This window comes from Nilaparvata lugens, chromosome 3 (assembly GCF_014356525.2).
Source record: "Nilaparvata lugens isolate BPH chromosome 3, ASM1435652v1, whole genome shotgun sequence".
Classification (NCBI taxonomy): Eukaryota; Metazoa; Arthropoda; class Insecta; order Hemiptera; family Delphacidae; genus Nilaparvata; species Nilaparvata lugens.
In genome coordinates, this window is record NC_052506.1 from 54574201 (window position 1) to 54599691 (window position 25491).

At 33.5% G+C, this 25491-nt stretch overlaps 1 protein-coding gene across 4 annotated transcripts in view; it reads left to right on the forward strand.

Moving 5' to 3' along the window:
- LOC111053803 (long-chain-fatty-acid--CoA ligase 4) overlaps positions 1-17279 on the forward strand; it is a 51502-nt gene extending 34223 nt beyond the window's left edge. For all 4 annotated transcript variants that reach the window (XM_039424052.1, XM_039424050.1, XM_039424049.1 and 1 more), the window contains 7 exons: positions 1057-1193; positions 2010-2149; positions 4850-5022; positions 12433-12558; positions 12921-13058; positions 13757-14035; positions 14935-17279. In XM_039424052.1, coding sequence (XP_039279986.1) covers positions 1057-1193; positions 2010-2149; positions 4850-5022; positions 12433-12558; positions 12921-13058; positions 13757-14035; positions 14935-15092 — 1151 coding nt within the window. In that variant the 3' untranslated portion in view covers positions 15093-17279. The remainder of the gene's footprint in view (positions 1-1056; positions 1194-2009; positions 2150-4849; positions 5023-12432; positions 12559-12920; positions 13059-13756; positions 14036-14934) is intronic.
- The last annotated feature ends 8212 nt before the right edge of the window (positions 17280-25491 follow it).

Genomic DNA, 25491 nt, shown 5'->3' on the forward strand with positions numbered 1-25491 from the left:
GCGTCGTCTGTTGTGTCATTTGGTCATTTCAATATTAAAAGTACCATAAACGATTTCATTTTAGTTTTCACTTCAGCAGCACCGTTGGCTATTGCAGCGAGTGCAGTTTGCGCGCATTCTTATCTTTATACAATTCGTTTCTGCTCTGATCCCATATACATCTTATAAAGCTCAAGAAATTTAATATTCATTTCGTCCCTCCATTTAGGTGTCATTTTCGTTGGAACTTTAAAAGACGTCTAACCTAACCTAGAATACGTCTCACACAATGAATTTTTTTGACTGAACTGGCCAAAAACAAGACAGCGCACTGGCCTACACCATCCATATGTCGTCAAATGACGCGACAATTGAGATTCCGAGTGATGGGGGGGGGGGCTCGCTGGGCCCAGCCTGTTGTCCTCAGTCTACTCCCGGAGATAGTTGAATTTCGGGACAGTTGGCAAGACAATTGGCCTGAAGTGTTTATACGAAGACAATAATTTCATGCCAGTCAGTTAGCCTTATGACAATTGTCTCGCCAATTGGCATCGTATAAACTAGGCTTTAACAAACAGAAGCTCTAATGAATATTCAATAACGATTAATCTTCTAATTTTTTTCGTATTTCTGAACACTTCTTTCTATTTTTGTTCATCACAGACGTATTGAAAAATCATCAAAAGTTTGAGTTTTGATTAACATTCAACATATTTTTACAATTGAAAGATAGAATATTTTTAAAGTTTCTGAAAAAATTGATTTGACAATAGTAATGAGTTAGGTGTTGTTTACCAATATTTAAAATTATTATTCATAAATCTCTATTTGGTACTTTCAATGCTAATTTCATTCCATAAGATAAGTCTTTGCAGCACTAAACCGATTGAAATGCTCGAGATTTATACTTTCTATTCCCTTATTTGTGTCTCATTGAATTTCACCCGATTTCTACTTATTCTACAGTTTCATTGATGATTTTTTTGTTCAATAATGTATGATTTACAAATTGATGAAGAAATTTGAATTACATGAGTTTGTTAATGTTATAGATTGTCATGCTGATTACTTTTACAGAATCGGTGTGCTTGCTGTGTGGCGTTTCGATTGGATATTCAACTCCTCTAACAATGATTGATTCGTCGAGCAAAATCAAGCGCGGCACAAAGGGTGATGCTTCTGTCTTGCACCCTACCTGCCTCACTGCCGTTCCTGTAAGTAGTATTTTTGAATAATTCAATAATTTAATCATTCTAAATTATTAAATTCATCAGTTTGGCAAATTTTAGTTGAAAAAACTATAATGTTACTCGTCTCTCTTTTTCCTGAACAAGTTCTCGTACTGCTGCATATTGAAGAATCATGAAGTTTACCAAATGTTTATCAACATGTAGATGATTAACATGTCAAATTAACAATAAAATACCTAGATTGTTGACAGGAGTTTGAAGAAAAGGAGATATTATTTGGAGATATATTTGCTTGATTATACATTTTAAACGAATAGAAGGGAAAAACAAAATTTATTTGATCAAATTCTTACTCAAAGTCACTTAGAGATTATTTCTTGTGATTGGTTTCATCATTTTTTGAAGTTCCTCTAGAGAACTATTCACAAGCCGGTATTCATTTATTTGAATTTAATATTTTTTTATTTGAAAATCTATTATTACATATATATTTATATACTTGAATATATCACGTATAGATATCACAGTATCAAAAGAAAATAACATATATTTTTTATTGTTGTTCTATAACATCAAATTTAGCAAGTTTTGAATTCATTTTCATAGTTCTCATTGTAATATAGAAATAATGTTAATTTAATTTATACATTAATTAGTTATTAATAAGTTTTCATTAATATAGAATAGATTTATATAATCTTCAACAAACTATTGTAAGCTAGTGTAATTTATTATAAAATTCTTCAACAATGAATCTATTAAACATTTTCACCATACCTGATTCGAAAATATTCATTAGTTATAGAGTAATGATTATTCAATCTTTTATTTTATTTTCAGCTAATTTTAGATAGGATCTACAAAGGAGTATACGACAAGGTTTCAAAAGGCTCACCTTTCCAGAAAGCACTATTTGAGTTTGCTTTCAATTACAAGAAAAAGTGGCTGAAGAGAGGATTTTCCACACCTTTTGTCGACAGGTATGTTTCCCGACGAAAATCTTGTACTAATAGTATCTCTTCCTGTGTGGGAAACTCTAAGCTTATGAATAATGTTAGAATAGAATAGAAAAATCTTTAGACGTCAAATTTTCTGTAGTAACATGAAAGTAGTAAGTACAAAATAACAGTCAATAAGATATATAATCACTTCTGTAACTCCTGCAACGAATACAGAGATAAGCCCACTAAATATGGGTTGATAGAATTGGCTAACTAGTCCAGGCAATGAATGCTCAAAAAAGGGTATAGAGGGAAAAGTTTGGTAGACAATTTTTGACCCCGCAGTTCTGTTTAGGGTAGTGAGGAAGTAAACATATCAAAAGTCCCAACCCCTACCCTCTGTGCTAAGGGGGTGGGGTGGTTCAAAGGTACAATTTTTTGGTTTCTCGCATATAACTCGAAAACTATGCATTTTACAGACATGTCCTATAAGGAATTGAAGCTTACATAATTTCCTACAATATTGATCTCACATCTTTTTCTATATCTCTTCCACTTTTCGAAATATCCGCTCTAAAAGATGTGACATTTTTGAAAAACACATTTTCTTTCAATTTTTTGCTATTTTTGCTCTTATAACTTTTTGAATATCGATGGGAAAAATCCATGCTGATCATGAGGTTATAGAGCATCAAATTCTCTTCAATTCGATGTATAATTTCACAAGTTTATGCACATCCCCACGACTGTTGCAGCAGCTTCAGTGTTGAGTGTGATATCTTCAGTTATGCAAAAATATACCAATTGAAAAGGAATTTGGAGAGAATGTTTTGAACACAATTTTTGACTTTGCAGCTTTGTTGGGACCAGTTTGTGAACATATCAAAAGTCCCCATCCCTACCCCTTGTGCTAAAGGGGTAGTTAAAAAGTTGAATTTCACCCCCCGCATTGAATCTGCTATAACAATAGTAGGAAAACATTAAGTAGTGATATAATACATCAAATTGAAGAGAAAACAAAGCTCTACAAATCTACGGTGAGCATTCATTTTTACGATGCATTGTTAAGGAGTTGTAGGCCCTGAAACATCAAAAAATAGGATTAAAAGCTGTTATTTTAACAATTTTACACTTTTAAGAGCGTATATCTCGAAAACTGTTGGAGATATCACAAATCACCACAGAAAAAATATTGTAGGAAATTTATCAAGCTTCATTTCTGAATAGTTAGTCATGTCAGTTGAACGCATTTTTCTCAAGATATGAGCGTGTAAGCAAAACATTGAAAAATTCAACTTTTTAACTACCCTCATCCGTTTAGCACAAGGGCAAAAATAGCAAAAAATTGAAGGAAAATGTGTTTTTTTCAAAAATTTCACATCTTTTAGAGCGGATATTTCGAAAAGTGAAAGAGATATAGAAAAAGTTGTGAGATCAATATTGTAGGAAATTATGTAAGCTTTAATTCCTTATAGGATAGTCATGTCTGTAAAATGCATAGTTTTCGAGTTATATGCGAGAAACCAAAAAATGGTACCTTTGAACCACCCCCAATCCCTTAGCACAGTGGGTAGGGGTGGGGACTTTTGATATGTTTACCTCCCCACTACCCTAAACAGAACTGCGGGGTCAAAAATTGTCTTCCAAATTTTTCCCTCTATAACACTCCGTTGACTGGGCTAAACTCGGAACTCGCTGACTCATTGTTAAACTGCCGTATGAATCAAAACTGCTCTGATCGGTGTAGTATTGATTCATATGGCAGTTTAACATGGAGTCAGCGAGTTCCGAGTTAGTCAATTCTATGAACCCCTAAATATGCCTTCAAATATTTTCCGAATGTTTTATACTTGATGAACAAGAACCTCCCCAGGTTTACTTTGAAGTGAACCCACACAACACGTTTTTGATCAACTACACTACGTTTATCTGAACATGGAAATACGTTGTGACTCGCCTGCAGCTGCGTGCACCAGCAAGTGGACGCGTTTAGTGTGAGTGTTCGTATGGCTTTTCCCAGATTTTGTTTCTCATCTGCGAGCTTTGTCATTCATGACCAAGCGTGCACATACGTTTACCAATGTGATCATAAGGATCCTTATACAGTTTACTTGCATTTATTATAATGTGTTACATTTGAACCACTAGTTGGTCCAATTCAATTTAAATTTACATTGTGCAAACGACTCGTTATCCACGTTATAATGGCTGTATTCTATTAACATTGGTATTGCTATCCGTGTCTTATCATTCGACAAAGCAGATAGTGCTATCCTTTTGTAGCTCCGCACATCGTTGCCAGATCGTTTTTAACAATGTAGAAATTAGTTTATATAATAACAAAATATTTTATCTCAATTAGCTTATTATTTATTCAATCAATCATTCAGAATATTGAACATTAATTTTATTATCATTCAACATAATAACAGTTATAGACAACGTCAAATCAGCTAGTCATACATAATCATCTATTATATCTAATCACAGAAAAATATTCTCCCTTGACGAATAGAATATAATTGATTATTTTAAAGGAGAATGAACAGTTGATATACATAAGATATACCGGTATCAGCTATCCTCTATAGAGGGCAGTTTGAAGGCAGAGAATCGGCAGCGCTGTTCTCCTATCTCCACTGCCATTATAACGTGGATCTCACTATAACTACTACTCAACTCATTGACAGGTTTGATTAGGTCTGACTGCAGTTGTTAACGAGTTGTTGCTTTGAACAGGGTGATCTTCTCAAAGACGAAACAGCTGATGGGCGGCCGGCTGAGGCTGATTCTGACGGGTGGAGCGCCTCTGTCGCCCGACACCCACGAGCTCATCAAGATCTGTCTGTGCGACACCGTCATCCAGGGCTACGGCCTCACTGAGACCTGCTCCTGTGCCACTGTCATGGACTGTGAGTCTTCCTCTCCAACCACCTCCCCCACCCCACAAAAAAAATAATTGCTATAGTCTGTGTAAAATAAGTTGAGACTTGACCCTCCAACCACAGGGTTGCCAAATCATGTAAAATTGCAACTTTCTCAAATTTCCAATTCAACGTCAGAATTGGATGTAGAATATCATTCCCGATATCCAAGTAGTTCTAAAAAAGTATCAGGGTTGAAGGATTAAAAAAAATTTAACTTTTATGATAAAATTGGAAACATTGCGAAGATGTGTTTCTCTTTTGAATATCACGTCTCTCAGAATCCATAGGCGTCGTAATGGTAATAATTTTATATCAAATTAACGGGGAGAATGTCTCCTTTCTATTGGTGTCTGGATAATTTTTATCCGACCTATAGTTATTTTTTAATTAATTAATATGATCATAAATGTCAAGACATTTCGAGCAGAAAACATGAAATTTTTTGTTTCAAAAGTTAAGTAGGTGGTGAAAGCGTGAAAGTTTCTCAGAAATAATTGAAATTATTTTTCCAAATGTCTAACGTACTCGGAAGAACGTATTTTGGCCTCTCAGGAGTTTCAAAGTCAAGGATTGCGGCTGAATGGTGTGCCACGATATGCTATCAATTGCTGGGATCAACACAAACAAAATACAGAAGGATTGAAAAATTCAGCAACTGCAAGCCACATGATTAAAAATAGTAAAAATGACAACCTCGCCTCGAATAATCGAAGAAGTGTTTCATTACAGCCTTTCTAGAGGCAATCAGCTGCTTGCGTTTGAAATAATTTAGTCAAATATATTGTAATTGCCAGCCTTTAGCATACAATTTGGTACACAATGCATACCATGCAGCCACTCTCCTAACTTTAAAATTTCTTGGAGACCAAAATACGTTCTTCCGAGTACGTTTGACAGTTGACAAAAATAATTTCAATTATTTCTGAGAAACTTTTTCGCTTTCACCACCCGTATCTTTCGAAACAAAAACGTTTCTAGCATGTCGAAAATTTCATGTTTTCTGCTCGAAATGTCTCGACATTGGTGAACATAATCATTAATCAAAAAATACTATATGTCGGATAAAAACGAACCAGACACCAATAGAAAGGAGACATTCTCCCCGTTAATTTGGTATACAATTATTACGACGCTATATGATTCTTAGAGAAGTGATATTCAAAAGAAAAACAAATCTTCGCAATGTTTCCAATATCATCATAAAAGTTAAATTTTCTTTTAATCCTTCAACCCTGAAACTTTTTTAGCACTACTAGGATATCAGGGATGATATTCTTCATCAAATTCTGACGTTGAATTGGAAATTTGAGAAAGTTGCAATTTTACACGATTTGGCAACCCTGTAATTTCTTCGGTTGGAGGGCCAAGTCTCAACTTATTATACACAGACTTAAAAACTTATCATTTGACTATACGCTAGTTTTATGACTATTTGATACAATATTTATTTGTACTTGTTTTTGATGGCGTATCTCTATTCTATTATTCTGTGCGTCTATGCTAATACATGCCTAAGGCCCGGTTTCTAGGACACTTATTAAATCGAATGGACCATCAAACCTTTTTTTTCAAATCTATAGGTTTAATGGTCCTTTAATTTAATCAGTATCCTAGAAATTGTGACTTCAGGTTCGTTTTCGATTATGCGACCACATCCGACGATCGACGAACTCTTGGTTATTATGGTAGTGTTATTAGAACGCATTATCAGAATGAAAATTTTAACAATGCTTAAACGATAAGAATCAATGGTATTCTTCCTCGGTCGTCAGCCACGGTCGTATAAACTAAAACCTACCTTGAGCATGATAGCCTATTCAATTAATAGTCAGTAAAAATCTGGTGTGGTACACTCACACAACTTTCCTTGCTCATTAAACTATAAGCCTTATTATCAAACGAGAATAATTTAGGGGAATAACATAATGACGATTGACGGCAATATATTTGCAACTACGATCAGACTATTGTATATGTGTATATACAATTGTTTTCAGAGTACTTTTTCCTTTATGTAAATTGTGAAATTCAATAATTTTTTTCGAAATTCGTCAAAACAGCTGTTCTACAGATGAAATATATTGACTATGACTGTGTTCTTTTTATAAACTGCTCTACCTACCCACGGTATATGGAAGAAGAACAAGTAAAAACCGTGTACCTACCTACCTCATGCACGAGAAGGGGAAACAATTCTTAGCCATTTGAAGCAACCATCTTTATTCACGTAGATAACAAACTAAACTCAGTAAACAACTTATTATATTATCAAACAGTTATCATGTGATTAAGTAACATCACATGATATACAAACATCTTCCCCTTTGCTACCTCAAACATTTCCTTTTTCAACCTTTCCTTTGATTTCATCGTCTTCTTAAAACCTCTCATTTCTTCTTAATATTCTTCCACTATTGGACTTCACCACATAGGACCGTGGGGCATCAGCTTCATTAATAACTACTCCAGGCTCCCATAATTTTGTTCTCCAATCTTGGAATAAATGGGCTGATTTTCTTTGAAATAAGAAACATGTTTCCGTGACTGCTTATCGTATGTTTCTTTCTGTTGAAATTTATGGTTCTTCATTTGCACTGCTATTTCTTCTCGAGGAAGTTGATGAAGTTTTAAACTATCTTGAGGATTAGGGAACTTTGTTCTTATCATTCGACCAAACATTAACTGAGCAGGAGAATAATTGAGACCCGCAACACAACTATTCCGATAGTTAAGCAAACTCAAGTTTAAATCGGTTTTGCTTTCAGCACACTTTCTTATCATAGTCTTTGCTATGTTCACCCCCTTTTCAGCTAAGCCGTTAGACTGAGAATAACGAGGACTTATTGTAATAATTTTAAAATCCCACTCCTTTGCGAACTGTATCATTTCTTGGGAGCCAAACGGATTATTATCAGCTATTATAATCTGCGGAATTCCAAACCTGCCAAATAACTGGGATAAAATAGATTTAACAGCCGAACTTGTCTTACTGTTCATTTTTGTTATTTCAAGCCACCTTGAATAATAATCCACAACTATGAGATAAGCTATTCCTTTTACTTCAGCTATATCCACTCTAATTTTTAAAAATGGAAAATCGGGTATTTCATGAGAAAGCATTGGACTTCTTACATTGGACCTTCTATATTTTTGGCAATGCGTGCAAGATTCAGCCAGATTTTTATGTTTGCTCTTATTCCTGGCCAATAATAATATTTTGAGGCAATGCTGTTCATTTTTGTTTCTCCTAAGTGCGTTTCATGGAGCCTATTCAAGATAAAATCTCTCAAATTCTTGGGTATAATAATTCTTGAATTATAATACAATAAACCCTTGCTAAATTGTATTTCATTTCTTATTTTGAAAAAATGCCTTAGTTCTCCTCCATCAACTATGTTATTAAGCCAGCCATTTTCACAATAATCTATAATTTTCCGAAGAACATCATCATTCTGTGTTTCTGTTACAAATTTATTCAAGCGTTTCTCTGAAAATTCAACTTCGCCATTCTCAGTAACACAATGAACCATATCCGCCATGCTCAAATCAACTTTTTCTTTAAATTTGTCTTGAATCTTCATTGGTATACGTCTCGCTGAACTGGCATTTGGCATTGCGTCCTTTTTTAATCGAATTTTGCACTTGTCGGGGAAACAACCAAGGCCAGTAAACACATCAGAATACGTTTCATCCTTCACATTGTTGTTTCTACTTTGCTTCTGAACTTCATCAATTCGTTTCACCAGATTCAACTGAATACAAGCTTCAAGGCCTAGAATCGGTACTGTACTCTCTTTGACCACAACAAAGTTTATCAAATCAAATCTTTTTTCTGATTCCACTTGAGCAGTGAACTGACCCAGAGGTGAAATTTTAAATCCTCCGTATGCTTCTAATCGAACACTACTCTTTTTCAACCTACTCAATAACACACTGTCTTTCACAATTTCATATGGCAATATATTCACTTCTGCTCCTGTATCTAATTTGAAGTTTACTGGTTTATGTTCAATTAATAATGTTTTGAACCAAGCCTTTTCATTGACAGTGTTAACTAGATATACTGAATCAATAAACTCGTGAGCTTCTTCTATTGCTGTTGGATTTTCCACAACATTATGTAATGGTTGAGGTAGCCTTTGCTCACTCACTCTGAAATCATTTCTCCTAGCTTTATTCAGGCACATTTTGCTAAAATGATTCATCTTACCACATTTATTACAGCTTTTACCAGACGCTGGGCAGCTCCTACCTTCTACATGCTGCATTCCGCAATAGCCGCATACAATCTTCTGATATGAGTTTGTTATCCTTTTATCATACTTGGAAACTGGGTGCACTTCCTTTCGAGACTTTTCTTCATTTATTGACTTCTCATGTTTTTCACCTATTTCAACACTGCGACAATAATCAATTATTTTTTCCAACGAGGCGTTGTCTCGCAACACACGTTGTTGCATTTCTTTCGACCTTAACCCCAATGCAATCATAGCTTTCAATAACTTATCCTCTTGTTCCCCAAATTCGCATCTTGTCACTAGCCCCTTCAAAGTTGCATAGAATGAATTAAATGATTGACCTTACGCTAGTTTTATGACTATTTGATACAATATTTATTTGTACTTGTTTTTGATGGCGTATCTCTATTCTATTATTCTGTGCGTCTATGCTAATACATGCCTAAGGCCCGGTTTCTAGGACACTTATTAAATCGAATGGACCATCAAACCTTTTTTTTCAAATCTATAGGTTTAATGGTCCTTTAATTTAATCAGTATCCTAGAAATTGTGACTTCAGGTTCGTTTTCGATTATGCGACCACATCCGACGATCGACGAACTCTTGGTTATTATGGTAGTGTTATTAGAACGCATTATCAGAATGAAAATTTTAACAATGCTTAAACGATAAGAATCAATGGTATTCTTCCTCGGTCGTCAGCCACGGTCGTATAAACTAAAACCTACCTTGAGCATGATAGCCTATTCAATTAATAGTCAGTAAAAATCTGGTGTGGTACACTCACACAACTTTCCTTGCTCATTAAACTATAAGCCTCATTATCAAACGAGAATAATTTAGGGGAATAACATAATGACGATTGACGGCAATATATTTGCAACTACGATCAGACTATTGTATATCTGTATATACAATAATTGTTTTCAGAGTACTTTTTCCTTTATGTAAATTGTGAAATTCAATAATTTTTTTCGAAATTCGTCAAAACAGCTGTTCTACAGATGAAATATATTGACTATGACTGTGTTCTTTTTATAAACTGCTCTACCTACCCACGGTATATGGAAGAAGAACAAGTAAAAACCGTGTACCTACCTACCTCATGCACGAGAAGGAGGTTACATTTCTCAAGGATTGGGTGGACCCCCCATTAGTACCCCACGAAAAAGACTCATGTCAGTTCATGGAGCTAATGAATAACTATACAGGGTATGGATTTAAAAAGAATCGTTAGAGCCGTTTTTGAGAAAGTCGTGAAAAACATGTTTTTTTAGTAACTGTCATTTTTCTCAAGAATAATACGGAGCTCCTGCAATTTTCTCAGGAATGAGACTCATGTCAGTTGATAGGGCTTATAAATAGCTATCCATGGTATAAATTTGAAGAAAATCGTTAAAGCCGTTTTCGAGAAAACCAAGAATAACATGGCTTTTAAGTCATTATCCGCCATTTTTCTCAAGAATATTACGGAGCTCCTGAAATTTTCCCTGAAATGAGACTAATGCCAGTTGATAGGGCTTATAAATAGCTATCCATGGTATAAATTTGAAGGAAATTGTTGGAGCCGTTTTCGAGAAAACCGTGAAAAATATGGTTTTTTAGTCATTATCCGCCATTTTTCTCAAGAATATTACGGAGCTCCTGAAATTTTCTCTGAAATGAGACTAATGCCAGTTGATAGGGCTTATAAATAGCTATCCATGGTATAAATTTGAAGAAAATCGTTAGAGCCATTTTCGAGAAAAACGTGAAAAACATGGTTTTTTAGTAATTATCCGCCATTTTTTCCGCCATCTTGAATTGAATTTTATTGAATTTCTTATTGTCGGGTCCTCATGGTATAAGGACCTTAAGTTTAAAATTTCAAGTCAATCGGTTAATTAGGAATGGAGTTATCGTGTTCACAGACATACACACACACATACACACACACAGACCAATACCCAGAAATCATGTTTTTGGACTCAGGGGACCTTGAAACGTATAGAAAACTTGGAAACTTATAGAAATTGGGGTACCTCAATTTTTTTTGGAAAGCAATATTTTCCTTACCTATGGTAGTAGGGCAAGGAAAGTAAAAAATACACTGATGTCTAAGGAGAAAGCAAATGAGTTAAATTCTTGTAGACCTCTATTTAAAAAACGTGCCCTCTTCTTGTGTTGTCCATCATCTGGAGAGATTATTATTAATAAATGTAGCATCTTAGTATGTATATTAAAGTTGTAGGCCTAGCTGCACAAAAGCTGGTTAAATTTTAATCTTGATTAATTTCACGAGAACCAATCAGAGAAGGTTTTTCGAAAAGAAAGCTTCTCTGATTGGTTCTCGTCAAATTAATCACGATTGAAATTTAACCAGCTTTTGTGCAACCGGCACCTCATGTTTGTGATAACGAGTGGTTTAAACCGATATTCAAATATTTTCATGACGAAACCGTGCCAGATTATCATAATATAGTGAGTCGTAAGTCATGATATTTGAACATTGAAAGAATATATCAGTAGGAAAAGCTTCGACATATTCTAAAATAGAATTATGATTTATTCAAATTTTGAAAAACTTGAAAAAAAATATATTTAGCATCAGCAGATGAAGCTTTTTATAGTGTACAAAAGTTCCTTTGAGACGAAAAATAATTATGTAAAGTTCATTATTAGCCACTAACCTGACTTGTCTCATACTCAATAACTCAAGTCTTCAGGACGTAGGCCTAATCTTAAAAATATACTACTGTACCACTCACATCTCTCAACTATCTGCATATCACATTCAAAAGTTGAAAGTTGTTGAATCATTGTAGAAAGGAAAGGGAGCGGTTGAAAGGGAGTGTTTGCGCTATTAAGCTATCGCATAGATAATTTAGAAATCATGCGCCTGCTACTCCCGTTGAAAGGGTAGCCACTTGAGCCAACTTCTCTGGATATAATTTATGAGTTGAAAAAAATCGCTTCCCGGTGGTTCAGAACCCACCTAAAATTGTAGGTCCACTCATCTCTCATCATCATCCGCCTTATATTACTCATTCAAAAGCCTAAGGCTCATATTACCTCAAACGAAAATATGTCATCACATACAGAAATTGAACTCGTTTCTCTTTTGAATTTATATTATTATCATTTCAATTTTTCTAACTCGATTGTTCTCTATTTAAGTGCATGACAGGTCGAACGGTCGAGCCGGAAATCCAGCTACAGTATGTGATATTCGTCTTATTGATTGGGATGAGGGCAACTACAGGGTTTCAGACAAACCTTTCCCTCGAGGAGAAATTTGCATTGGTGAGTGTCTTCTAGTATCAATTTATTATTTCCCCCCAAGTCAATTTACATCATTTGTCTTTGCCACTCAGTTTTATAGATAACGATGAACAAAATTAAAATTGCAGTTCGATGCGTACAAAACTTTCAAAATTCCAGTTTTGCTATTCATCTTCAGGTTTCTATTATATTTAGGTCCATCATTATTGAAATCATCAAATAATAAATTGATCCATATGATATTTCAGTAAATTCACTAATGCTAATGAAGTTTAGTGAAATTTTCCATTTCATAATGTAATAAAATTGCATACAATATTGCATTGATATTGTAATTGCATAATAGTTTTTCGATCACACTAATCTATTTTTATGTTCTGCAGGCGGCAAAAATATTTCACCTGGCTACTATAAGAATGCGGAAAAAACTAAAGAGGATTTCTTCGAAGATGATGGAAAGAGATGGTTCAGAACTGGAGACATCGGGGAATGCCATGCGGATGGTGTATTCAAAATTATAGGTAAGTAAAATATTGCTTCCATCACCATTACCTATGAGACCTGAGATAATATATTCAATACCTTCAATTCCTCATGATGCATTTAATTGGAAAACGTATTTTCCCATTTTTCTCAGCCAGCCATGTCATAGCCATTGAGCCTCTATTCTTAATTTCATGATTGTGATTTTTATTTTAATCAAAATGATTATTTTGATTTTTACTGTTCAACTTCAAGTATACAATTAATCATGTTATCTATTATTTCTATCATTCCATCTACTTTTTCTAATTTGATTTATTTTATCTGAAATATTAATCTTCCAAGTTATAAGACTGTCCAAAATTTTTCTCATATTCAATGCTAGTGGTATTTTCACAAAATGCATGCTTTATCTGGATTACCTTTTTGAAAGCAGCTCTTTTCATAGTCTGAGAAATATAACTTTACAGGAATACCTAGAATTCTGAAACTTGAAATTCTTGATTACCTATGTCTTGGGGGTATATTGTTTATTGCCATTAAATTGTGTTAATCTGTCTTATTGTTACATCTTGCTTATATTAATTGATGAATTCAAATTGTATGATTGACATGACATGTATACAAAGATGGTGTGTTTGATCGTTAGGTGGCGATGATATTTGGTGCAATGTAATGTGATTTCTATTTCTATTAATATTAAAATAATTAGAATACGATTTATCCCTATTCACAGACAGGAAGAAGGATCTGGTGAAACTGCAGGCAGGTGAATACGTGTCACTGGGCAAGGTGGAATCCGAACTGAAGACGTGTCCGGTGGTGGAGAATATCTGCGTGTACGGAGACTCGAACAAGGACTACACAGTAGCACTAGTTGTGCCCAATCCAGCTCAGCTGCAAGATTTGGCCACCAAACTCGGTCGCGACCAAAACATCAGCTTCGAAAAACTGTGTGAGGACCCAGCCATGGAACAGAGTGTCCTGCAACAGCTGCAGATTCATGGAAAGAAATGTAAGTGGAGCGAATCGCTTCACCATTTTTATTACATCAATAAGTATGGTTTTATTTTAATATTTACATGCACCCCGTGTTTCATGAATCGAGACAATTTTGGATACATGTAGTTGATTACTTTTGTCCTTTGATTTGTGATTCACTTTGTGAAAGTGGAAGTCAAAGCACATGATACGCCTCTCAAAGCAAATGAAGTTAATAAAATCATATAAAACCAAATAGATTCAAATCAATGAAACCATTGGATTGGTATCCAACTACCATTGGTTGCAACTACCATCTATGGCTCCACTCTGACTATGATTATCGAATAGCAAACTTATATACATGTTTGTTACAAGACAAAGCTTTTGATCCAAATCAACCTTGATATTCTTGTGATAGTCATTCAATTTAAAATTATCTGGGATTAAGATTGCAATTGATCTATTTATTTTGGGAATTATTTGAAAAGTTGAGTACAGTTACTATATAAAGACTATTAACTATATTACTATAGAGATAGTAACTGTAGTTTCTTGTTATTTTATTTGATTAAACAAGTGTTTGTGATATTTGGTGACAAGGATTTGATGACAAAGGAATTTAAATTTTCTGAGTGAAGGTAATATGGTAGAAATTCATATTGATTGAAGAGAATTGGGGTTTTACAATATCTCATTCATATTAGAATACAAAACAACTTCATTTCCACAATTTTTCATTATAGTACAAATGAAGAACTCTATTCTGATTGGTCAATGATGTTTTAACTTCAGTATAATGAGCTTACATGGCAATAGTTTTTGGTGAAGCATTTCGAAAAGACCGTTCTCTCGGGATTGATTGTGGAGTTGTAATATATAACATTGCCATTAGTATATGCCTAATTAATGTAAATGCATAATTTGCTGCAGGCAAACTGGAGAAGTTCGAAGTGCCAGCGGCGGTGAAGCTGTGCACAGAGGTGTGGTCCCCGGACATGGGTCTAGTGACGGCCGCCTTCAAGCTGAAGCGCAAGGACATCCAGGAGAGATACCAGAAGGACATCAACCGCATGTACGGCGTCAGCTGAGAGGCGTGGTCCACTCCGCGAGGAAAGCGCCGCCCCTTCTGGCCTCCCATCTGAAGGACCCTTCCTCCCTTGTAGGTAACCTCTACCTATGACTGAAAAGCGATCACCTGCCCCGTCATGCGTATATAAATTGTTAGCAAACAATATGAGTCTGAAAATTATGTGTTGATAATATAATATGTATAGTTGCTTGCAATGTTTGAAAATATTCTCCATTTCCCTACACAACCTAAAAATCGGCGAGTGTTTTTGTTTTGGATAACACAATGTTTTAGTTTAGATGAAAACTATATCGCAACAAATCAAAATTCGCTTAATCGGTGGTATGGTTGGTGCTTGAATTTACTGTTTTCTACTTATCAACGAGAGATGTTGATCTCCTTATTACTTCTAATTATCTATTCAACATACGTAAACTGTAAATATATTTATCCAAAGTGAAAACAAAAACAATGAAAATCAAGCTACAATTGCGGTTATGTTTGCCATAAATTGAAGGTAGCATTGGTGGATAGTATGAAGTTTAAAACTTCGTTATTATTGGTATTGTACGATTTCAAATCGTTATTGTTCTTAGCTTTTTTGTGTAATCCTATATATTATGTTTTAATTAGTAATGAGAACACTTCTATTTGAATAATTCATCTATTTATTTTGTAATATATATAATTTTAATATTTGAGTATTTTTAAGGAATAATTTATAACCATACTATTATGTTATCGTTTTTTTAACGTCTTTGTAAATAAAACATATATTGTGATCATACTTTCATAATATTTGGTGTATTCATTGCAAGTCAGTTGATATTATCTCCAAAGTAATGCTATTTGAATAAATACTTTTGAAAAAAAAATACTGAATATTACGTGAATTTCAAATTATGTGAATGTCAAATTATCTGCCAAAAATTATTGTTTTAGTTCATTGAAAAAGCATATTTAGATCCTTTTGTGGGATATTGTGAGTTCATGTTCACAAAGTATGCTGCTTATCTATTGAATATATATCCCATTAGATGTTATTTGAATCTTGATAGTGAAATTGTTTCGTCTAATCTTTAGGAGGTGCCATATTATAATATTTTAGGCACAGAATACTATTAGTACAGTAGTTTCAAAATATGTTTATTATTTCAAACATCACAATTTATCTTGTCCAGATAATAGTGTGTAAGTATGTGTGTATAGTAGTTTAGTTACCTCCATCTGAATCGAAATTTATTTATAAAGTAATGTACACTGATTTTTCATCTCAAGAATTTTTTAAGACGCGAATAGTGTGTATATATAATGAATCATGTAGGAAATTTCCGATGAGATTTTTTAGTGCATGGGATGGGATATATTTTTATACTTGTTAAGATGTTGATTTATTGAAGTAGTAAATTTGCAATGTGATAATGGGTAATGCGATCGAATATGATAATTTCTTTAGTTTTTATAATTAAATCAATAAGTTCTGCACACAATTTGACCATTGTCAATGGTTTGTAATTTCAGTACTGTAATGTGTAATTTTTATAAACAATGCTTTATCAACAATTTTAATTTCAAGTTATTTCAGTTTTTAATGTAGTTATAGCAGTGAATGGATGAATGCTCTATAAAATCTGAAATGAAATTGAAACTAAATGCGAATAAAATTGATTGGAAATAAATAGCCTGTTGAAAGTTTCAAGTTCATCACCCACAACTGTAAATCAACCAACAACATATCACGTTATCTATTATTTTTCCAAAACATCAGGAAAAGGTTTCTTGGGTTTCATAATAATTGCCAGTTAAAACAAACTAGAGGTGATGGTGGCAATATTGATAGGTTATTTCAAATGAAGTATTCTAAGATAATGAGGAGAAAAAGATTGTTTATGATTATTGAAATTAAAATTATTTTTAATAGATAATAATAATAATGGCTCTGTAAGTGTAGGAATTAATTTATTAATGGAGGCTGATAATAAGTAAATGATAATTTCCAGTTGTTGCTGAGTCTTTGACAGATAGCCTATAATAATAGTATTGCTGTATTTTTACTTTATGCTCGTTCGCGTTATTTGTTTGAAAAAAATGTAATTTCTCATCAACATTGTTATGTCCAGATTATTAAAGAGATCTCTGTTCTTTTACATGTAAATTTTCTGTAGAAGCTGTTGCAGTATTTTTGTGCAATATACTTGTAATCAAACAAAAATTCGTGTTTGTTCAATTCCCTATCCCTTTTGGATATCTTAATGTTCTAGACCCGCTTGCTCAAAAGCCTATGAACTCTTTCCCACTGTCGTTTTTTGTTTAGAGTGGGTTACGAACTCCCTCACTCTATACAGAATTTTGCCCGGCGCCAATAAATCACTTTGGATTGATAAAATAAACTGTACTATGATTTCACTCACTGTGTGGATACTTATACTTCACTCACTGAACTGATAATAGTATAGAAGGAAAAGATAAAAAGAGATAGATCAGGGTCGTGTGTAAGGAAATGTATGAAGTGAAAGGCAAAACAAAGGTTAATTATGCATTTATTAATAAACTTTAAATTGAAATGAATTTATAAAAATTGATTAAAATATAGTAATAATTTAAAATATACAGGATAATTGAATTTTTGAAAGTACTACAGTTCAAGTTTAATTTTATACAGTAGAATTTAACAAACAGTTCCTATTTATTTAGTTATTTGAAGAGTAAAATCTAAATATTGAACACCTCTAGTTAAAAATACGATTTCAGTCAAAAATAAAAGAATTAATAAATTTCAAAGAATGATTGTGATTAGGGGAGCCTTGCTTTAATAAACTATTATTTGTGCTTGGAAGAAAATTTCAACTGTAAGCTTCAAGAAGTCAATTAAAACTGTATCTACCAATTTGTATTTAGAAAAACTCAATAATTAATTTGGCTGTTTACTTTGATGCTATGTAATTTGATATACTTATTTGGGCTTTTTAGGGTGAGGTGGTGTGAATTTGAAATAAGGAAAATTGATAATTCTAAATACAAACTTACCTGGTTCAGTCAATTTCCTATAGGATAATTGAAGTCTGAAACCAAAGAATCACTCCTACACTGAACACTGTCCAAAATCCAAGAGACTAAGAGCAACTAAACTTGCAAGACATGGTCTGCCTGCTTATATACTAGACCACGATTTTCCACCCTTCATTACCCTTCGCCCTCATCGCCCTCTAGCTCCGCCTACACTCAAACTCTTCAGCCCAATATTCAGCTTACAAACTGAATTCAAATATCGATTTGAATTTACTATAATGTTTATTATGATATATCATTTTAAACTATGGCTCCCCTTCATTATTAAAACAAATGATATCATATTATTTTACCAATATTTTAAACTCTGAAGTTTGTATACTGACAATTGAATACATACTCATCGAATTTGATTAATACAGTGATCAATCTTATAAATCTAATATGTAAAATACTTCAATAATATATACATTAAATGAAACATAAACATACAATTCTATTTACAAATTTGTCCTTAGCCTAAAAATCTGGATTCAACTAACTTACTTAACTTATAATAATGTTTAAATAATAAATAATTTGTACATCATACTATTTATTGAATAATTTATAAATATGTAGCCTAACCTACTTCATGACCTAAATTATATAGACATCTATTCATATCATGTTTATTCAAATAATTGCTTCAATAATATTCATATATACATTATTCACCAGAGGTGTAATTTTCATAGTGTAACATTGTGTGAATACTGATACTGGCAGTGTCTTGATCTAGAACGTCTAGTTAGGACACTCGTTTTATTTTTCTCTATTTCAAACACAATACAGTTCACTCAATTTTTCGGTTGGATTTACGACCCAACTGAGTCAGAATTCACAGTCACTATTTTTTAGGTTATTTCTTATTTTTAGGTTCCCTATACCTATAGTGAAATTCACTTCAAACTGTTAAAATGGTTTATAAGGAAGTCTGACAGTATAAAGTAAATCACACTATGCTGGTGTTGTATTGAGAATTTGTTTGAAATTGGAAGGGTAGAAAATCATGGCTATCAATATTTCAATTTTGAAAAATGAAGAAATAGCGTACAGATTGAAGATAGCACAAAGATCATACAGAGTTTGCGAAAATTATGGAAACAGCTTCTTTCGCAAGGATAACTTGACAGTAGGTTTAATTGGGCATCCTATTCGAATTGAAAAACTCCCACTTTTCTGTCGCTTCGAAATTTAGGTCATATTGGAGCGGCCATTTTGAATCTAACTTCAGTTTTTTAATGAGGTGATATAATATTTCTTTACAGAATTTAAAGAGGAAATTAATTGCGAGAACCACACATTGATATTATAGAAAAGCTTCAAAGATATTCTCATTGAAAGATAGTAGTAATAAATCATAGAATAATGAAGTCTTTGTAAAAGAAATATTGAGCTCTTTTCATAATATTATTCACCAACTCTGTGGAAGAATATTCGTTCTTAATGTGCTTGGGAATAATAATTTATTAAAAATAAATTTCTTTTGAAAGATTCTATTCCTAACGAATTCATGAAATTGAATTCATAGAGATGCTTCATATTTTTGTAAGAATAAATACTACTTTAAAATAAAATCTACCTACTTTATTATTTTGTTAAAGGTAAATCGTCAATGGTTTTCAATCAATCCATAAATCCATTCATTAATTAATCGTATTGATGTAATTTGTATTGACAATCAGAATTTACAAAATAGAATGGAATTTTGTTGTCACTTTTATATTTCTGAAAAAGATTCTTCAAATCAAAACAGAATTACTTTAATCTCATGTATATCACTTAATTTTATTCATGTTACAACTCTATAATAAAAACTCTACAGAATTTTATTTTGTCTAATATTAATTCTTGAAGGTCTGAAACACCATAGAAAAAAATAAATTGTTTCACATCTTAAGAAATTAATTTCAGACTAGAAATCTGTCGATTTTTTATTATTTTCTCCAGTCTAAAGTTGTGTGGAAAAATGGATATACTTTCCACCAATGAAATTACTGCACACATTTCAAATAATACATAACACTTCATTTCAGTACAATTTGTCATATACTTCACTATTGAAAATTCTATATACAAAGTGACACTGTTTCTATATTCGAGAGACTTTCAGAAATTAGGAAACCAAATCCATTGTTTTATTTTGATATCCATGTAATAAAATCATCCAGCGATTATTTTATCTACTTGAGAAAATGGAATTGGAAGGTTAAAGAAGTTGATCTTAGAAGCTTTGTTTATTCGAAATTATTGAATACAAATTTATTTTTATTCGCAGTTTGCGTCAATGCTGTAGCTATGTACACTCTGACGTTGGCCGATCACGACTGTTGAGTGTGATCGTGATATTCCTCAATTTATCGGAAAGGAAACAATCGTTGAATTGAGTTGGAGCACATTAATAATTGGAAGCATTTCACTTTTGATAAATCGGTGTACTGGATTTTGAAACTGATAATATACTGTTACTATTGCATTTTTGCCAACATACACCCTTTTGGTGTTTATTTTTTCAATATTGATTCAACTTATTCCTTGCTTACCCGAATCACATTAGTACGGTAGTGGTCCTAATCAAAATCTAGATTTTTATATTTTTTCTACAATTTATTATGTTTTCAAGTTCCTAATTGGTATAGGTAGAAGAAATCATTCAACTAAGAATGTAGAAATAACATCTTTTCCCATTGGCATTCTGCCAATAAAATGGTTCAACTATCTGGCTTACAATAATAAATCCTGCGTGTTTTTACCCAAACTAAAACTGATTATTCAGATTTGCTTCGGCAGCTACTCAATTTTCAACCACGCCAACCATGTTTCATATCAATAAATCAAAGTACAGGTACAGCATCTGAATTTTGCAATGTTGGTGCAGGTGTTGTCCCCATCCCAGGCCCACCCCCGGGGAATATTGCGGGTCACGTCTGATTCATTGTGGCCCCTAGCACCCAATGACGTCACAACTGGAGTTCCGTTGTCAGGACGCCGTGTATCGATCAGACCGACCTTGCGCACGGTGGCAATTCTAACCCTGACCCAGTTTCCCACGCTGCTGCGGCCAACCCCCGGGCCCGAACCCCCCCCCCCTCACCACCTCACACCCACCGCTCTCACAACCTTCCGCCCGGGCCAACTAGACTCGTCCCCCCCTACCCCCAACCCGTCTTCGTTTGCATCCCAAACGGTTTTTGCTGCCATTTTTAGGAAAACACTCTCATTCGGTTTCAAACCTGAACTCTCATCATCAAACCCAACTTCCTATTTATAATATTATTATGTTTTTCTTCCTATAATTGTTCTTTTTCCACAAGAATTCACCTGTTTCTCCTCTTCCAATATCATTTTAATGATAAGCGATTTTGCACAAATGGATCAATAAATAAATAGATAATTTTCAATCTCTGCTGTAAATTGACATCCATTCATAAAAATTTGTCCGTTGCCTCAAAATTTCATGTAATGTATTCTATGGAACACAATAAAAGTTATCAAGTAACCTATTTTATTTTATCTAAACACAAATAGGGCACTTGATAACTTTTAATACGTTTCAAAAATTTCAGTAGCCCTGAAAAGAAAAGGGAGAATTTAAAAAAATGTATTCTATTATGATCTACAGCCGATCTTTTTCACTATTATTTATAACAAATATTTTTCCTATTGTTATAATCGACAAATTCAGGCTAACTCGCTCCAAAATTTATTCTGTAAGTTTCGTATTGTGTGCTGATTCTAAATTCTCAATTGGTTGATAAGTTATATTAACTTACAGTATTTATTATTTTACCTAAGTATTTATTATTCCATCAGTTTTACACATATAAGAATGTGTGATTGATTCTTAATTTTTCTTTAATTTGTTGTGTACCAGTATATTAAGAATAAAAAATTAATTCAAGCGCTTTTTTTCAACAAGCGGTTCAATACAATCGGTAATGTAACTACTACACTTTTGTTGCGGGTTGCACAAAAGCCGGTTAAATTTTAACCCTGATTAATTCCTCGAGAACCAATCAGAGAAGCCGTCTTTTCAAAAAAGCCTTCTTTGATTGATTCTCGTTAAATTAATCACGGTTAAAATTTAAACGGCTTTTGTTCAACCGGGCCTTGGGCAAATACTAGAATATTATGTACAGTACTTGGGCCCATATACCTATAATGTCTAGCAATCACAGAGGCGGCTCAGATTTGGCTAGAAATAATTTGGTCAATTCATTTTTCATTGTATACTCTTACAAAGAGAAACATGTTTTGTTTGTCCCTTCCTCAGAAGGTACTCCTTACTTGCTCTCTCTCTCTCTCTCTGACCAAGTACGGGGACACCAAGAGAGTGCACACCATCGAGAGGATGGCTGATCTGCACAAGATAAAGGTGAGCCACTAAACAATATTCCAAACTATAGTCGTCTGAGCTGATCTATGATGCACCTTATTATAATAAATACAAACTGTTATATTGATCGTCATTGTATGACAGATGATGTAGTGTATTATGATGAATAAACTTAAGCCAGTAGGCCTACTCACTCCAGTCATCTACTACTCTCTTTATTTTAAGTAAGACTAGAACTAAATAACATTCCCAGTAGCTGAAAATAAAAATGAACCGTTTCTTTCTTTGTCTATTTTAATCAACATGTTGGTATTTTTTTCAGTATCTAGTATTGTTCGTAAGACCCTCATTTATTTTCAATAAGATAGTCTCTTGAGAACGGATCTTTCCTGAAAGTTGGAAGGCTGCTCTAGTTCGTCCTTTGGATAAGGTTCCATCTCCCAATAGAGTTGAAGACCTTAGACCTATCAGTATTTTATCCGTACTATCAAAAGCACTAGAAAGACTTGTACATGCACAAAAGTTACTGAGTTCCTTGAACAGAAAAAGAAGCTTCATAACTTTCAGTCCGATTTTCGTAAATCTCATTCAACAGAAACTGCTCTTCTCCGTGTCACTGATGATATTAGGTTGGCAATAAATCAAAGAAAATGTATAATCTTGACTCTTTTTTACTTTTCTAAAGCATTTGATACTGTTGATCACAAAGTTCTTCTAAAAAAATAGCTATTCTTGGTTTCAGTCATCAATCTATAGTTTGGTTCAATTCATATCTTACAGATAGGAAACAATGTGTCTTTCTTGGCGAGAACAGGTCGAATTGGTTAACAATTGGTTCCACATGGTGTTCCTCAAGGTTCAATTCTAGGCCCTCTTCTGTTTACTCTGTATGCAAATGATCTTCCCTCTTCTATAAAATTTTCTAGTTTTCATACATATGCAGATGACCTTCAAATTTATGCAAGTTGTCCTATAACGAAAGTTAATGAAACCGTGCAAAAAATGAATCATGACATAAGTTCGATAGTGGAATGGACATGGACAAGGCGAAACGGCCTCAGACTCAACTCAACCAAAACACAACCCATAATTATTGGTTACTCACGTTTAGTAAACAATATCGACTTCAACTCGATACATAAAATAACTGTTGATGGTAATTTGATCCCCTACTGCAGCTCAGTGAAAATCCTAGGCATCATTATGTATAAAACCCTCGACTGGTCAGAACAAGTCAATAAAACCTGTAGAAAGGTTTTCTCAGCAATGCATTCAATGAAAAAAATACAAGATATCCTTTCTAGAAGTATACGATTATTACTGGTCCAATCTCTGATTTTTCCACATTTCACGTACTGCAACTCTGTCCTCAATGACATGCAAGTTACACTCAATGATAAAATGCAGCGCTGTCAAAATTAATGTCTACGCTTTGTTTACTCTCTTGAGCGCCATGAACATATCACCCCAGCACACATTGCTAGCTCTACCCTCAAGCTTCCCGATCAGAAACGTTTCAGAATAATCAAACTTGTTAGAGATACTTTGAAATATGGCAATCCCAACTATTTCAAAAATGATTTAAAATTTGTTTCCGATGGTAGGAGGATAGATGCTTTCCATACTAGAACTGGTGCAAATACTCTCAGGATACCTAATCATCGAACTACTATCTATTCCAAATCGTTCCTTGTCAGTGCTTGTCATGAATGGAATAAACTTCCCAACTCTATTAGATGCATTGAGAGCCGAGCGGGCTTTATCCTGTCTTTGAAAAAGTATCTTATAGAGAAAATGACTGAGTCTGTCCAACCCTAGAGCACTGCATGACAAATATTCTAATCTCCTTTCCTTTCCTTTCTTCATTCCATTCATTCATCCATTTTCCGCATCCCATCTCCATTCTACAAAATACATATTCAGCTTCCCATCTCAAGATTTTCTGTTCTTTAGAATTGTATATAAATATTGTCAATATTACTCAATTAATTTCTGAAATTTTAATTAAATCCCACCCTATAACATTTGTTTCATTTATCCAATTTCAATTATTAATGCAATATTGTATTCACTATTACTCATTCTAATTTCATTCATTCATTCATCCCACAATTCTAAGATTCAAATCAACTAGTTTGCAACTTATTAAGTAGAGTTTCTTATTTGAACATTACTTCGAGTTATAATTATTCCCAACAGCTCTAATCCATCACAACCCGGTCGTCTGTTAATGAGTAGGATATTTTATATCCTTCTAAGAGAATCGACAATTATTTGTTGAAACACCGCCGATTTATGAAGTTACACCACATTATTATATATTATCGTTATTCTAATTGCATTCAATCTTTATTCTCATTGATTAATTATTTATACTTTGTGAAATTCGTTGAATAACTAGCATTGCCGTCATTTAATGTACGGTAAATTAGTGAATAAGCCAGTAAATATTGTACCATACATAAATAAAGAAGTCTAATCTAATCTAATCTCTCTCTCTTTCTACATGGTATAAGTTGTTGTTGTGAATAGGTATCAATAGCAAACAGTCACTGCTTTGACCTATTTTAAAATCGTTTCAAAGATAATGAATTTGTTTTCGACTGCAACCAAGTTCCTATTAAGTTTCAGTAGTGCTGCTCTTATATCAGTCTTATTATTGAAATCCCTACTGAAATCTTAGCGTGGGATCACAATATTTTCCCTGCAATGCACATAGTTTTACATTTTGTTTCATTAATGTGGCTTTGAATTCAAGGTTTTGTCATTGGGTTATAAATGGAGTGTTTTTATCTGTAGTGATATTTTTTGTCATTTGAAACCCTTTTCTCTGATTTCTCTATTCTAGAAACCCAACTAATTATTCATAAATAGCCTGTTGAAACATTCTCACTCGTATATTGGTTCCGATGGAATAAATTCAAGAATACTTTTAATTACAATTTTGCAAGCTATATAAGGTCTGGATTTTCAATCATGATAAGACTTCGACAGCCTTCAACCCGTTAAAAGTGTCTTACCACCCACCCTG